At 42.2% G+C, this 14164-nt stretch overlaps 2 protein-coding genes across 2 annotated transcripts; both read right to left on the bottom strand.

The window, feature by feature from the left end:
* Positions 1-44: 44 nt before the first annotated feature.
* LOC113036557 (uncharacterized) lies at positions 45-5113 on the bottom strand. The gene is made up of 6 exons (XM_080288550.1): positions 4893-5113; positions 2645-2685; positions 2463-2532; positions 2284-2349; positions 1104-2152; positions 45-339 (listed from the first exon to the last, which is right to left on the bottom strand). Exons 1-6 carry the CDS (start codon positions 4936-4938, stop codon positions 271-273), a joined length of 1341 nt encoding a protein of 446 aa, XP_080144676.1. The 5' UTR covers positions 4939-5113; the 3' UTR covers positions 45-270.
* A 400-nt stretch (positions 5114-5513) lies between these two features.
* On the bottom strand, positions 5514-13727 carry sars2 (seryl-tRNA synthetase 2, mitochondrial). Its single transcript, XM_026192878.2, has 16 exons — positions 13422-13727; positions 12646-12741; positions 12468-12497; positions 12196-12336; positions 12037-12091; positions 11868-11931; positions 11626-11731; positions 11450-11497; positions 10755-10863; positions 10381-10426; positions 10215-10302; positions 9988-10100; positions 8208-8301; positions 7935-8027; positions 7781-7846; positions 5514-5924 (listed from the first exon to the last, which is right to left on the bottom strand). The coding sequence occupies exons 1-16, from the start codon at positions 13725-13727 to the stop codon at positions 5784-5786; spliced, it is 1596 nt and encodes a 531-aa protein (XP_026048663.1). The 3' UTR covers positions 5514-5783.
* Positions 13728-14164: the final 437 nt, after the last annotated feature.

The following is a 14164-nucleotide window of genomic DNA, read 5'->3' as shown; positions in this document are numbered from 1 at the left end:
TGGGAAAACTACGTCTTTTTCTTCAACACAAAAACACATCCAAATGACCAAAAGAGAAGAAAAAAAGAGTATTCTTTTTCCCTCCAGGCAATCTAAAAGCAGAAATGAACCAACAGTATGTACACTTTGCACTAATGTCCATTTACAGATTCCTCTGAGTGTTGAAGGGATTTGAAGGCTGTTAAATGGAAACTGTGTGAGCCGAATGTGTGACTGTGAATGCAACAAAGGGGTTTTGTCATTCTGCTGTGCGTGTGGGTTATGGGTATCTTATCCTCTGCGAAGTTCCCTCAGCTCTGCAGCCACTTTGCGCAGCTCTGCTTCAATCTCCAGCAGCTCCTGCAGATTAAAAAACAGTTGCACAAGCCTGGAATCAGTGCATTTGTAATTTGAACAGACAAGCTAAGAGAAAGCATATTTTTCAACTATCCCAAACCACTGTCAATGTAACAAGAGACACCCCCCCAAAAAAAACAAAAAAAACCAACAAAAAAACAAAAAACAAAACATGCAATAATAAATGTTCCATTTAATGGAGTCTGGTCAAATTAAATTGACTTGTATACACCGACTATATACCAAGCATATTTACCTTAATGATTAATTGTTTGAATAAATGAACCACTGATTTTATATATTTCAGTTGCATTTCACTCTGACGTATTGGTCTTAATGCTTCATGTTTGATTTTGAAAGTGTAAAATCTTTTACTTTGTGATATACTGAATATTACAGTAACATACATTGTGATTTATCACCTTTTTTTAACCGCATGTAATGTCCTCAGATTTAAACTTTGTCAGTATTTGTTTTAGCCAATTAAAAAAAGTTATCTTACTTCAGTTATTTATTTATTTATTTATGTGATTAAAAATGAGATTATCAAGGTTGCCAGGTCACATGACCCCTTTTGGTTCTGGTATTCCCAGAGAATTTTAATTTATTTAATAAAATGTCGTTATTTGGTGTCCCTTTAACAATACTACATCACCAAGGATGATATCATGATTCTATGGGTTCCAATAACTACCAAGTAACTACAGTATAATTACACTGTAATCTGCAGTTAAGCCTGAATGTACCCATTAATTGTTCTAACTTACTTCTCCTTCATCTTCTTCATCCTCCTCTTCACCCTCATTGTCTTCCTCCTCCTGCTGCCCCTCCTCATCCTCCCTGACATATTCATCCTCATCTTCCTCGTCCTCCCCGTTTCCATCCTCCTCCTCCTCACCCTTGTACCGCTCCCGCTCAAACTGCCGTGTAGCCTCATCGCTCGCTTTCTCCATTACTCTCTTCTGCTGGGGCTCCTTCACCTCCACCTCCTTTGCTGCCTCTTCCTTCTTAAATCCAGTCTCTGTTTTCTCAGAGTCGGGCTCTTTGTCTCCTTCCTCGCCCTCCTCCTTCTTCTTCTCACTGTCCTCCTTCTTCTCTTCCCCCGTCTTTTGGTCCTCGTCTTCCTCTTTCTCCCTGCCCTGCACCTCCTGCTGTTCCTCCTCCTGCACCCGTTTCATCTTCCTGACGAGTTCATCCAGCTCCTCTTGCTTCTCCTTTCTCTCCCTCTCCTGCTCTAGCTTGCCCTTGCTGTCCTGCTCCTTGAGCAGCTCCTTCAACTCTTTTTCCACCTTCTCTTTCTCCACCATCAGTTCCACCTCATTCTTCCTCCTCTCCTCGAGCCTCTGCTTCTCCAAGTCCTCCACCATTTCCTCCTTCTTTTCTTTGTCCTGCTGCTCCTTCTTCTTGTCCTCCACCTTGTCCTTGTGCTCCGTCCCAGCGCCTTTCTGGATCTCCCTCTCCTTCACCACCTCATACCTCTTCTTTTTAAGCTCCTTCAGCAGCTCTTTGAGCTCTTCGTCATTTCTCTCCTCCTTGCCTTTCTTGGCGAGCTCTTCGGCAAGCAACTCCTCGAGCTCCTTGGCTCGTTCCTCCTCGTCATCCCTCTCTCTGTCTTCAATGCGCGGCTCCTCCATCACCTTCTCCTTGGTGTCATCATCCTCTGTTTTGTCTTCTTCCTCTCCCTCTCTCTCCTTTGCGAGGTTGCTCAGATCTCTCTCGTCCTCGCCCGTCTCCTCGAAGTCATTCTCATCCTTCTCATCATTGGCCAGATTGTACTCGTACCGCTGACGTTCATCATCATGCTCCTTATCTCTCTCTGAAAAATGGAAACAGTCAGTGTGACATAAAAAAAGACAACAAATATAAGTGCCCATGTTTTATGGGGGTTTTTTAGTAGTAATATCTTAAAAACAACATCAGACTGAGGCAGTGTGAATTTATGTGTACCATCATCAGCCAGTTTCTGCAGCTCCCTGAGAAGACCCTGATGCCTGTGCACCTCATCAAGTTCATCTGCAAAAAACAATTAGACACAAGCGAGCCTAATCACCGTGCAATCAAACCGCACACACCAAACCCTGCATGACACCATCTGATCTCTTAAGAACAGCTAATTGGTTACCTACCTGCTAGCTGTGGGCCACAATCGTGCGGTGACCCATCTTCATTCAGTGTCTCCTGAATAATACATTCAACCTAATGGTACAATACACACACACACACACACACACACACATATTTTACAGTTGAGTAATTAAAAAGCAGCAGACTGATGGATGAAATTCAAAAATAAAGTCTTGTTCCTCACCTTTGCATCATTAAGGGGTGAGATTACTGGCCGGCTTCCCACTGAAACACAAACACAGACAGAGACGCAGAGTGAACACGGTGAGGCACGGAGGGACAATTGGACTAAAAATCAATGTAATCAGCAGTTTTCTATCAGTAAAAGGAGCTGAAACCTTGCACCACAGATGAAGTAGTTTGTTTACTTTCCAACCGTTTGCTCTGTGCGAGCGTAGGTGGAGCTGTTCCCTTGTTAATGTGCTTAACTCCCAGTCCCCCCTTCTCTCTCGCACTCCAGGATGCAGTCGTTCCCAGAAGCTTTAGCTCACAAGGTCGTTTCCCACCCGGGTTAAATCAGTCACCAATACCACACAAGCCAGCCAGTCATTAAAGGCACACTAAGCTGCTCTGCTGGTGCCTTTTCCTCACGGTGATACACTGCATCTAGCGAGGACCAAGAATCCATGTTCATCCTGCAGCCTGCAACCCTCTCCTTCATTATTGCGCGCCGGGAGCGAGGACTGTTTGAAGTGTGAGACGTGATGCTGCTCAGTTCCAGCAGCTTTATTCACTCTTTGTTTACAAATGTCATCGCACATGTTAACTTTACTTTACAAGATTGTTTTTTGTTTTTTTTAGTGGTACTTTGCCATCACAATTATGAAGAAAATCATGCATAAATAAAGGCAAATATCATCAAGTCTGGGCCCCTGACATAAAAAGGGAAAAATAAATAAGTTTTTAACTGTCATAATATTTTTTGACTGACTTAAAATGCCTAATGAGCGTGTACTTCTATTAGCATGAAGTGCATTTTTCTTCCAAAACCACCACTGCCAAGCATACCACACTAACAGTGCCACCCAAAATACACAAAGGAGAATTTCTCTAAGGAAGTTTCTAAGGAATTACTCACATCTACAAAAAATATATATATCTCTGAGTCACATAATGGAAATCAACAGTTGTTTTGTTTTCTTAGTGTTTCTCATCAGCTTATTTATTAAAACCACTTCACTTTGATTGTGTCTATCAGCTAACAACAACGGTTTTGTTTGAAAGACTCCATAAAGGTTCACTTCATCAAACATGACTTCAAATGTTATGTATTCACAAATAATTATAAATAATAAAAGACACTGAGGAAAATTAAAGCTATGACTTTTATCTGGGCTCTGTGGGATCGCAGCTCGCAGCCCGATCAGTGCAGGATCAATACGGGACCAGCTGATACCACTGGTGCCCCCTCGCAGACACGTGAGCTGCCTACAGTTTGGCCTTTTAACAGTCTGCATGTCCATGTGATGACGAAGTGTGTGTGTGCAAGCTGGGACACCCCAGCACCATAATTATCACCGTGATCTGGCTTTATTTCGGCTTGTCCGCTCAGAAATGAATACATCACGTGTCCAAGTCAAATTAGTGGAGTACACGAGCTGCTCAACAAGCCCCCAAATGTCTGTCTGCATCAGGAATAGGTGCATTTATTATGGGGGGGGGGGGGTTGAAGGATGCGCAATATGGAGTGTTGGCTTTGACAGATGTGGAGCGGCAGTTGCATTATGCAGTATTATTACAACCAAATGTAATAATAGATTTGGTTGTATAGTGTTAGGGTGGGGTTATTGCCCTCACACACTGCGACACAACTCTAACCCACAGCTTGTAGTATCCTCTATAGGTTACTGACAGAGCTGTGCGCCCCTGCAGACACGCGCGTGTGTGTGTGAAGCACACTCCCCCCAGATTATAATTGATTACGCTGGCTCTCGCAGCGGCTGGCGCGTGCAGCTGAGCATCACGCGCACGTGTGCGCTGTTCCGCTCACCTGCGCGCGGAGCTTTTTCCATTTGGATTAGTAGCGGACAAAGCCGGGAATCCCTAAACACTGAAATACTCCTCTGTGTGTGAAATGTGTCTACGGGCAGAAGCAGCATCGCCCCACAGGCACACAAACACAAAGGTGGGCGCACAACAAATTATGTAACAACGCTCCTGTTTAGCCTATTAGTCTTAAACCCCTGCGGATTCCGCCATTAGGTTAGCATAAAGCGCCAGTCTGCGCCACAAAGTAGCGCTAAAACGCGTTTATTGTGTGTGTTTCTATCACAAAGCCGGCTCCATGGCGGTAAAAAGAGTAGCTGAGGTAGTAGCGTGTAAAGAACTGGGTCGTCTTCGGCTTAGCTTGCCAATTTTTTGCCGCCACTTCACACTAAAAGCGCCCTGCATGCACACAGTGTGTGTGTTTAATGGATGTGATGAATGCTTACCTCCGACGGCAGCCCAGAGAAACACCGCGGTTATCAGAATTCCCATAGGATCCGGAAAGTGAGGCTCCTGCAGGAGATAACCTTGAAATAACGGGCTGGATCTTCTTCACACACCCGCCGAGCGAGGTGGAGCCGAGCCGCGGAGCACAGTCCTCTGTGTGTGTGTGTGTCAGGTGACCGATTAAAGCCCAGACCGGTGCCAGAGAATCAGGTTGACGTCCTGTACTTAGCAAAGAATATTTGCGCATCAACTCTGATAACAGTAGGGGCATGCAGCTCTCCTTGGAGTCAAGTGAAAATAAATTAACTTAAACTGCGCTCTGTTTAAACCCCAGCCAACAAGCTCTTCAATGACACTATTAGGATAACACTTTGATTGCAGGCTCCCTGTAGGCTCCATCACCTCCTCTAGCTGCTGCTCAATTATTTTAGCAGATCACTTTGAAACAGCTGGTAATGTAAGGCACATTAACAGGTCTGTATGTCACCTTTGGGAGTTATTAAATATCCAACTGCAAGCTCCCTCCTTCAAAGGCACATAGTGTGTTTTTGTTGTAGAGCTAATCCATCTACAAGGTCTATATATGCAGCCCCCTGGAAAAAAACCCCAAAGTAACGATATTGGAGATATACACACTTTTTATTGCTTTTTTCTTATTGTTCCTCTAATTATCCAGACAAAAGACACCAGTTTCATTACATTAGACAAAGGAATGAATCTATTTACAGTGGTCTTCTTTCAAACACTGACAAACTTAATTCACTCTCAACGTTTTTTATGTCTTTTGAGGGACACGGTCAATCAACCAATCCACTTGCATTAAATAAACAAACAGTTATTTATTTATGTAGACGATGGCTTCTGTTTAGAGTGTTGAACTTGTGTTAGTGTCATCTAATTTTAGGAGCCGGCCTTGGTGGTGGGTAGCGCTGATTGGGTCCGATGTATTTCAGTGGAGTGTACTTTGGCTTCTCAATCACTTCCAGACTCAAGTAAGGCTGCAGGGCTCGGGGAACACGTATTGTTCCCTCCTGGTGAGAGAACGTAAGGAAGTATAGTCTTAGTTTCAAAACTTCTTGAAAACATATGAGAAAAAAGAGCTAGACTTTATCAATTCCTGTGAAAAACTAAATACACCCTCACTACTTCTATAAGAATTAACAGCCAGTTGGTGTTATTCAAATGCACTTAATTAATTGATTATCATTGAGTGCGAGTACCTTTACAAAAAGCAGAACTTTGGGACTTTGCTGGTCTGGAGCATTCAGGTGTGTGTTAACACGTGCTACAACCTTCCTAAGAGTGGACATCCCAGCAAATTTACCTCAAATGTTGGCTGTGCAATGCTCCGAGAAGTTTAATGGTTAAAGTTCATGATGGCACAATTATACAAGTACGGATTGTTTGGAAGTGTTGAAAGGAGAAAGCCTCTGATGTAGAAACAGAGCATGGCAGCATGAGTTAGGTTTGAAAAGCTTCAAGATTTCAAGAACAAGTCCTCTGTGAAAACGTAAAACCACGCACAGCCTATCAGCACCAACACAATGATCCAAACACAGCAGCAAATCAAAAGAACAGCTGAAAACGAAAAAAGAAAAAAAAAATCAACCTGCTACAACGGCGAAAGTGTTTAGCTCAGGTATATGCGATGTCAAGGTATCCATCTTTTACTACAGTCTAGATCAGTGGTTTTAAACTTAAAATATCTGTGGGCCACTTCTGTCATCTCGTGTGAGGGACACTTTAGTGTTCAAGTAGTACAAAAAAAAAACAATCACAAAAACACCCACAAATATTTCCAAAAATGTCGTGTTTTGTTTGTTTTTTGAAATTTCACATTTTGTATAACAAGACAAAACTGCTAAAGTGAGCACAATTATTGTTCTCACTCTTAACTAACTGAAGCCTTTCACTGAACTACCAAATGAACAAACTGGCCAGACACGTGCCAGCACTTCTGCTATAATTTTGTTTGTATTTACCGAAATAAAAATGCAGACCTAAGTGTACACATTCGTTTTGGACTACGAGTGAAAATTGTTTTCTTTACAAATAACTCTCTCACTGAACTAACACACCCAATCCCTCATCACGTTTGTACTCTCTGCTCATATTGCCTTCCTATTAAGTCATTTTTTCCTTTTTAAAGAACTTATTGTAGCATTGCACTCAACAACAAACAAATCCTCCCTAACAAAAAAGTAACTTCACGTCAATATAAAGTAGGGGTGATGTGGGCCGCTAGTTTGAGACCCCTGGTATAGAGCCTGAACGTGACAGCTCAGTGGGTTTTAGAAAAAATTTAAAGATCCTTGATCTTGAAGTTCACCTGTACCATTCAACCTCAACCTGACTCGGTTGCCGTTTCCACTGCTGCAGTGAGACTTGCCTTTTACAACTTCTAACCCTTCTGTGGCTCTGTGTGCTGATTCAGAATTACAAAACAAATTATTCTTTGCAAACACAAACTGTCTTGTGGCACATAGAGTCACCAGCTTTCTTTACACTCAGTAAAGAAGTTGTCTCTCTCCCAGCAGCCTCAACTTTCCTTTGTTGTTCCACTGTGGCGTGTGCACGGGGCGCATTACTGCAGACAGCTGCTGTAACTAGGTCGAGTAAAATTTATTTAGAACCTCACGTGTATGTGCAAAGTCCCAGAAAAAAATGTTTGGAAGGCTAGGATGTGAGTTTGACAGAAATGATTTAGAGAAACATGAATCACAACAGTCACAACACCACAAATATTACACATTATACACTGTGTTAGGTAGATGAGCTGACGTTTTATTATGAGAAACATGAGGGGAATATACTACAGAACTGTCTTTCATAATAATGTGGGGGAAAAAACTAATGTGGGGGGGAAAAAATGCTGCTAGTGTCTTACTTTGGTTTGGTGCGTCTCTAGGATGGCGATTACTGTTCGGGGGATTGCACACGCTGTGGCGTTCACCTAGGATGAGGAAGAAAACATAGATTACGGAGGTGGTATATCTAACCAGCAGCAATATACAGCAGTGCAGCATCATCTGCAGTCTTACTGTGTGGGCGTACTGCAGACTGCCGTCCTCTCTCTCATACAGGATGTTGAGGCGTCTACTCTGGTAGTCTGTGCAGTTGGACGCACTGGAAACCTGAGATACAGAGGATATAAAATGAGCAACAATTATAAAAACCAGTCCGTAAATTTATTCATGCAGGAGTGGTGTGAGTCGCTATTGACTGTACAAACTGAAAGCTTCTTGATTAGAAATAGAAATGAGGTAACTGGAAGTAAGTAGGTAAATGGGTAATATTTATATAACAGGGCTGACCTCTCCATAGCTGTTTCTCCCAGGCATCCAGGCTTCAATGTCATACTTTCTGTGTGCCGGAGGGCCAAGTTCCTCTGTCGGCATGTCTAGCACTCTGAAGAAGAAAATAGTCACAGGTAAGGGTCAGATCTCAACATGTGAGGGATGTGTAAAGTGAAAGTAGTGCTGCATTTTCTGTAGACATTGGGTGACTTGAGCTTTAAATCTACTTTTTTTCTGTTTCACTTCAAATTCAAGACAGAACAGGGTTCAACCAAACTCACTGCTTTATGACTACATGGGATTGTCAGCCTGTCAATGAGCACTTTAGAAGCATTTCTCCCCAGACTCGACCCCTTGGATATAAAAAGTCATCATTCTATCCTTTTAGACACATGTGTACCGTTGAAACGCAGCTCACCTGTTCATATTTGAATGGCCAAAAATGTGACTGACAAATCCTAATCGGGTCACTTTCCAGTCGAAGTTGAAGGTTTGTTTTGTTTTTTTGCTTTTGTTTTTTTCAGAAGTACTGAAATTATTCCAAGCTTTACCGAGAAGAAGAGGGACGAGGTCATAATGTCACCAGTCACCAACACATGTGACCTGGTTCTAGCCATACATGTCCTTTCCACAACATTACCTCCACCATGTTTTACAGATGATGTGTTATGCTTCTGATCATGAGCCATTTCTCTCCTCCTCCATACTTTTCTTAAACACCATTTTGGTTTCATTTGTCCACTGATTTTTTTTCCAGAACTGTTGAGGCTCTTTCAAATGATTTCTGGCAAAGCTGGCCAGTGCAATCCTTCTTTTAAAGGATGTACCAGTTTCTTATATCTGATAGGTTTCTTTTGGCTTTACAGCCTAATGGACTTTTCCACTTTCAATGGAAAAATCTCAATTTCTTTGGACCTCATATTGAGATTTCCAGTGAACTAATGGAATAATAAGGGTGCAAACCTCACCTGGCCAAAAAAACTAAACACTACCACGCTAATAATGGCCAGAAAACATTTATGGCCCCAATATGTTCATTGTGTTGCGCACTGAATTTGACATCACATCCTGTCTTGCTTCAGCCAGTCATGCACATCTTGATCTTTGTAACGTAGCCAGCTGTGCCATGGCCACTGCAGCTGAGTTGAAGAGACTAGTGTAGGATCTTGTCAGTCTATACTGCCATTTTAATGATATACCAGTACAGAAGCTCAGAGACACACGGATATACAGACGTTGGAACAGAAAGCCTGAGTTTGTAGTGGGAAAAAACAAAAAACACTGGACAAATTGTTGGCTTCTGTTTTTGAGTTCTTCTCCTCCTATATCAGCACTTATGCTTATGTGGCAATATTGTCTGAGTGGCGACACCTAGTGTTCAGAAAAATACTGCAGCGTCTTAATGTTGGATATAAATACAAGTGACTGTGAGATGATGTTGTGGAACAAAGCGACCATTGTAGTGGGTATACAGAGCCACAGAAACACGGAAAACAGTGTTTACACATCAACACTAAAAATACCTTTACACTTAATATTTTATATCTTTGGTCTTTTGTTATTATGCTCAGCTTTCCATCTTTCCTCACTACACAAAACTATTTCTTACAACCAGTGCAAGCATTCTCTGAGAGAAAACGGGGAGGAGCATTGACATTTTTGCATTTCAGAATATTTCCACAATATCATTTTGTCCGAGCTGAGGACACAGCTGAGGAGACAGTAAGACTGTGTGTGTGTGTGTGTGTGTGTGTGTGTGTGTGTGTGTGTGTGTGTGTGTGTGTGTGTGTGTGTTGACCTGTAGTGCAGTTCCAGTGCAGAAAACATCTCTTTTTGCAGACTGACAAACTCCTGCAGCAGCTGCGAGCTTTCTTCTCCTGTCTCGTCTGCCGTCACTCCAAACATCTCCACCTGCACAGACGCACATAGAAGCAAGCAGCCGCACAAGCAAATAACCACTTACATTATCATTGGTTTGTCCATGTACAGCAAATGTACACATTAAACTTCTGTGTGGCTTCTGACCTTATTGAAATGATGAACTCTGTAGAGCCCCCATGTCTCTCTGCCTGTGTCGGTCTCCGCTCTGTAGCAGGTGCTGCTGCACACCGTCCTGCACACAGACACGACAGCATCGCATTACGTGTAATTATTCCATATATCTCAAAGTAAGAGGTGGGGTGTACCTCACCTGACAGGAAGGTCCTTCGAGTTCACTGCATGATCCATGAAATAGCCTGAGGGAAGAGATACAAATGGATGCATCCAGTTTACACATTACCACCCCTCTCCAGATTAAAGAAACGCAACTAAACATACAGAGATCCACGAGAGCTTTTCTTTACTGAAACCTGACTACTGATAAGTTGATGGACAGCAAGACACACGACATCTCAATTCAGCAATCGATCGAATACAGGATTGCTGTTAGGACTAAGCAAACTTCTCTCAGTTACTACACTCGATAGCTGTAGGCTTACTAAACAATACAACACACTGTTGCTGTATTGATACACAACCAGCTGGTTATTTGAAACTGTGAGGAAATGGAAAAAGAAGCTTTACCTGCCACCCCAACCTCTCCAGTTCCAGCCAGGTTGAGGTCTGGGAAACGTGCAGGGTCCAGTGAGTAGACTTGTGAGCTGTGGGCATTGGGCTGCATCCCACAACCCTCCTGGAGGTGGGTCAAATCAGAGAGCAGAGTGAGATTATCTGTGGCTGTGCCCAGTTACTTCAACGAAAATTTATATATAACTGCAAAACAATTCATTTAGAATAATTTAAATTTAAATTGTTTGAAAAATGAGCTGAAAAATGAGATTAATGCAGATGTGCTAGCACCAAAAGTGAGTCAATCCCCAAAGACTCCCATGTTAAAATGCTCAACTTTGCTACAGATATGAATATGTTTACGGCCTGGTTTTGAAAAATGGTTTTCATCTCTATGGCTAATTACAAAGGTTATGACAAGGTAGCCATGTGAATGTATCTGACTCAGTCATTTTCATTTTATTAAGGCTTTAAGTTGGGGGCATAGCCACTTTGAGTGACAGGTGAGTGCCTACTCATCAGCAAAACTGAGCTCCTAAACTGTGCTTATATCTGGCAAACAATAAACTCAAATTAAAGCCTTAAAATGAGGCTGAAAGACAAGACTACACAGAATAGTGAGTGTCTTGATGGATGAGGCCATCCTTTATGTATAGTGTATGACAAAAGTATTTTATTGTGACTTTAGAAACCTGAGCTTTGGTACTCACAAACACTGCACCCTTCAGCATATCAGGCACAACCATGGGAATGAAGCCCTGTAGGAGTCAAAGGAGGAATCCATGTTTGGCATGTCTAGATATTATATATATATATATAGATATAATAATACACACTACTAACATTAATTATCCGGGGATCACATCAAATGACCAAACACACATACCCGTCGCTGTAGCGTGTCAAGGGCAAAGTTCTGGAGTGCAGCTTGAAGTCTGGCCCCGGCTCCTCGAAGATAGTAGGACCTGTGGCCTGAGACATGAGCTAGATGCCTGCAGCAGTGGACAGAGGAAATGTGAATAGCGCAGTTTATTTAAATTAAAGTAGCTTGTACTGTATATTAGACAGTGTTATAGTGGACATACAGTACAGTGAAGGACTGTAAACAACAACCAGAGTCATCTTCACCTCTGCCTGATGAGTCCTAACTCTTCCCCCAGCTCTACATGTCCTTTGGGCTTAAAGTCAAACTCTGTACCAGAAACACACACAAACGTTTGTGTCAGCATTCATTAAAAAAAATATTAGGTAATCAATTTAAAGTTTAGAAATCTGCACTTCTCATCTCATTAGTCACCTGGTTTCTGTCCCACGAGCTCCACCACCCTCGCCTGGTTCTCATCTCCTATTGGCTGGAAAGAGCAAGAGAAACTTATGCTTAGTGACTTGAGCTTCACAGTAAATCTCTCCCAAGCAGCTCAGGACAAAGTAGTGTGTGTGCATAGTGTATCCTGACCACATCAGGGTGTGTAGTGTTGGGCAGCCTGAGTGCTCGGCCATAGTGTTCCTCATCCAGCTCGGTCTCTTTGTGGTACAGATGATTGAGTCTATTGCGGATCTCTCTGCCCTTCTGAAGAGCTTGGTTGTACTCTGGAAGCTAAAGAATAGAAAAGAGCAAAGACTCAGAAGTGGTGCCACATGAGATTTATTATAGGTCAAAAACACAGGGGAGTAGGAAGGTTAACTGACTCAGTAACAAAAGAGACAAGGTTCTGAAGTGAAACTTACATTGGCGAGGGCTTTCTTGTCCTCCTTTGTCTGTGAGGAAAAGATCAGTTAGGTCACAGAAATCTACTCTCTGACAACAACAAAAACCTCAAAGCAGAGTAAATGATGACGCAAACCTCGATAGAAACTGAAGTTCATTCTGGTTATAATGTTTAGAGCTGTAATAACTATTTCTCACCACTAGTGCTCTGACTATATCACTGATGCGCCGCTTCTCTTCCTCCAGCTCAGAGATTTCTGTCTTTACTGCCTGGAGCTCCTGCCACACACACACCTAAAAGGTAGACAATCAGGATGATCGAGTCAAAAGCAAGCACATTAGACAGCAGTGATAATAAGCAGGTGTACATATGTAAAAACACTGAGAACCGATCAGTCAAATTTAACACAGTCGATCTAATTTTAAACAACTGCTTTGTTTTTTGTTTCCCAGATGATTTCATGGTAGGATATCTTATTTACAGTCACAAGTATTCAGACCAAAGACGTCACTTTTTATTATGGTAAGTAGTGTAGTTTTAAGGTCAGTCAGCATGACTAGACATTTTTGTCAATTTTTAGATCCAGGCAAGATTTGCAGTGCCGTCCATAATGTTAGGGGAAAAGACTGGGTTTTTTTCTGCCTCTGTACACCACCACCACAGTGGATTGCAAATCAGGGAATCAAGATGCAATTTAAGTGCAGACTTTCAGCTTTAATTCTCAGGGTTATAAAAGATTTTGTATGAAATCTTTACACATCTATGTATCAGTGGGAGTTTGTGGCATCACACGTTTGGAGCGAATCATGTCCCAGTTACATTTTAAGCAAATGCATGTGGAGGCTTATTGTAAAAACAGATTTTTCAGTGAAGCGATAACACCCAGAAAAACTTTAGAAAATAGTGACATAGGATAAAATTATGGTGTTTTAATGCCACAAACAGTACTTAATTAGTAACTAAAACCGCTTACAATTTTCCTCACATCGTCCCCTCGCAGGTCCCCTTTCCTGCTCTCTACATTCGCTATGACTTTGTCAGTCTCCTCACACACAGCTCTCATGTCCAGCTCAGGCTTGTCACTGTAGCCTTCACGGACATGCTCGTACAAACGACTCCGGACTCCATGCGACAAGCGATGCGGGACAAATACATTTACGCTATGCACTGGACACTGTCTGGCTACCGGCTTTAGCACAGCAGCTGCAAAACCCCCAACTTTAGCGACCATGCCGATGCAGGTCGCCATGTTTGTCTCTTTAGCTGAGGATGCGTTCATGGAGGTATAGGAACAATCAACGCCGTATTCTGTTTAGGCTCTTGCTCAACTGAAGTTTCTCGTGGTTATCAATGTGTGCCGAACATTTGAGGCAATGTTTGTGTATTTCATTATTATTTTCATTGTTATTATTATTAATATTTTTGATTTATGATAAATTTATATTTTTAGGTGTCAGTTTAACTAGGTAGCGCTAGTTCTGGCTGTTAAAAAGTCCGTATCTTCCATGAATGCAGCATGAATGCGGAAACCAGTGTTACCGCAGCTAGAAACCAAACAAATTTTTGTAAACAATTAAATTTGGAAGAGAGAGAGAAACGAGTAGTTATTTAACGCAACTTTTGTCACAGTGGAGGAGCAGGATTTATTTTTTTTAAATCCAGTAACAGGAAACGGCTCATCCTCCCCAAACAATCGTCACGGGGCAAAGGTCAGCC

Source organism: Astatotilapia calliptera, chromosome 14 (assembly GCF_964374335.1).
Source record: "Astatotilapia calliptera chromosome 14, fAstCal68.1, whole genome shotgun sequence".
Classification (NCBI taxonomy): Eukaryota; Metazoa; Chordata; class Actinopteri; order Cichliformes; family Cichlidae; genus Astatotilapia; species Astatotilapia calliptera.
Note: the sequence above shows the minus strand (reverse complement) of the source record. Positions and strands in the feature narration are given on the sequence as shown.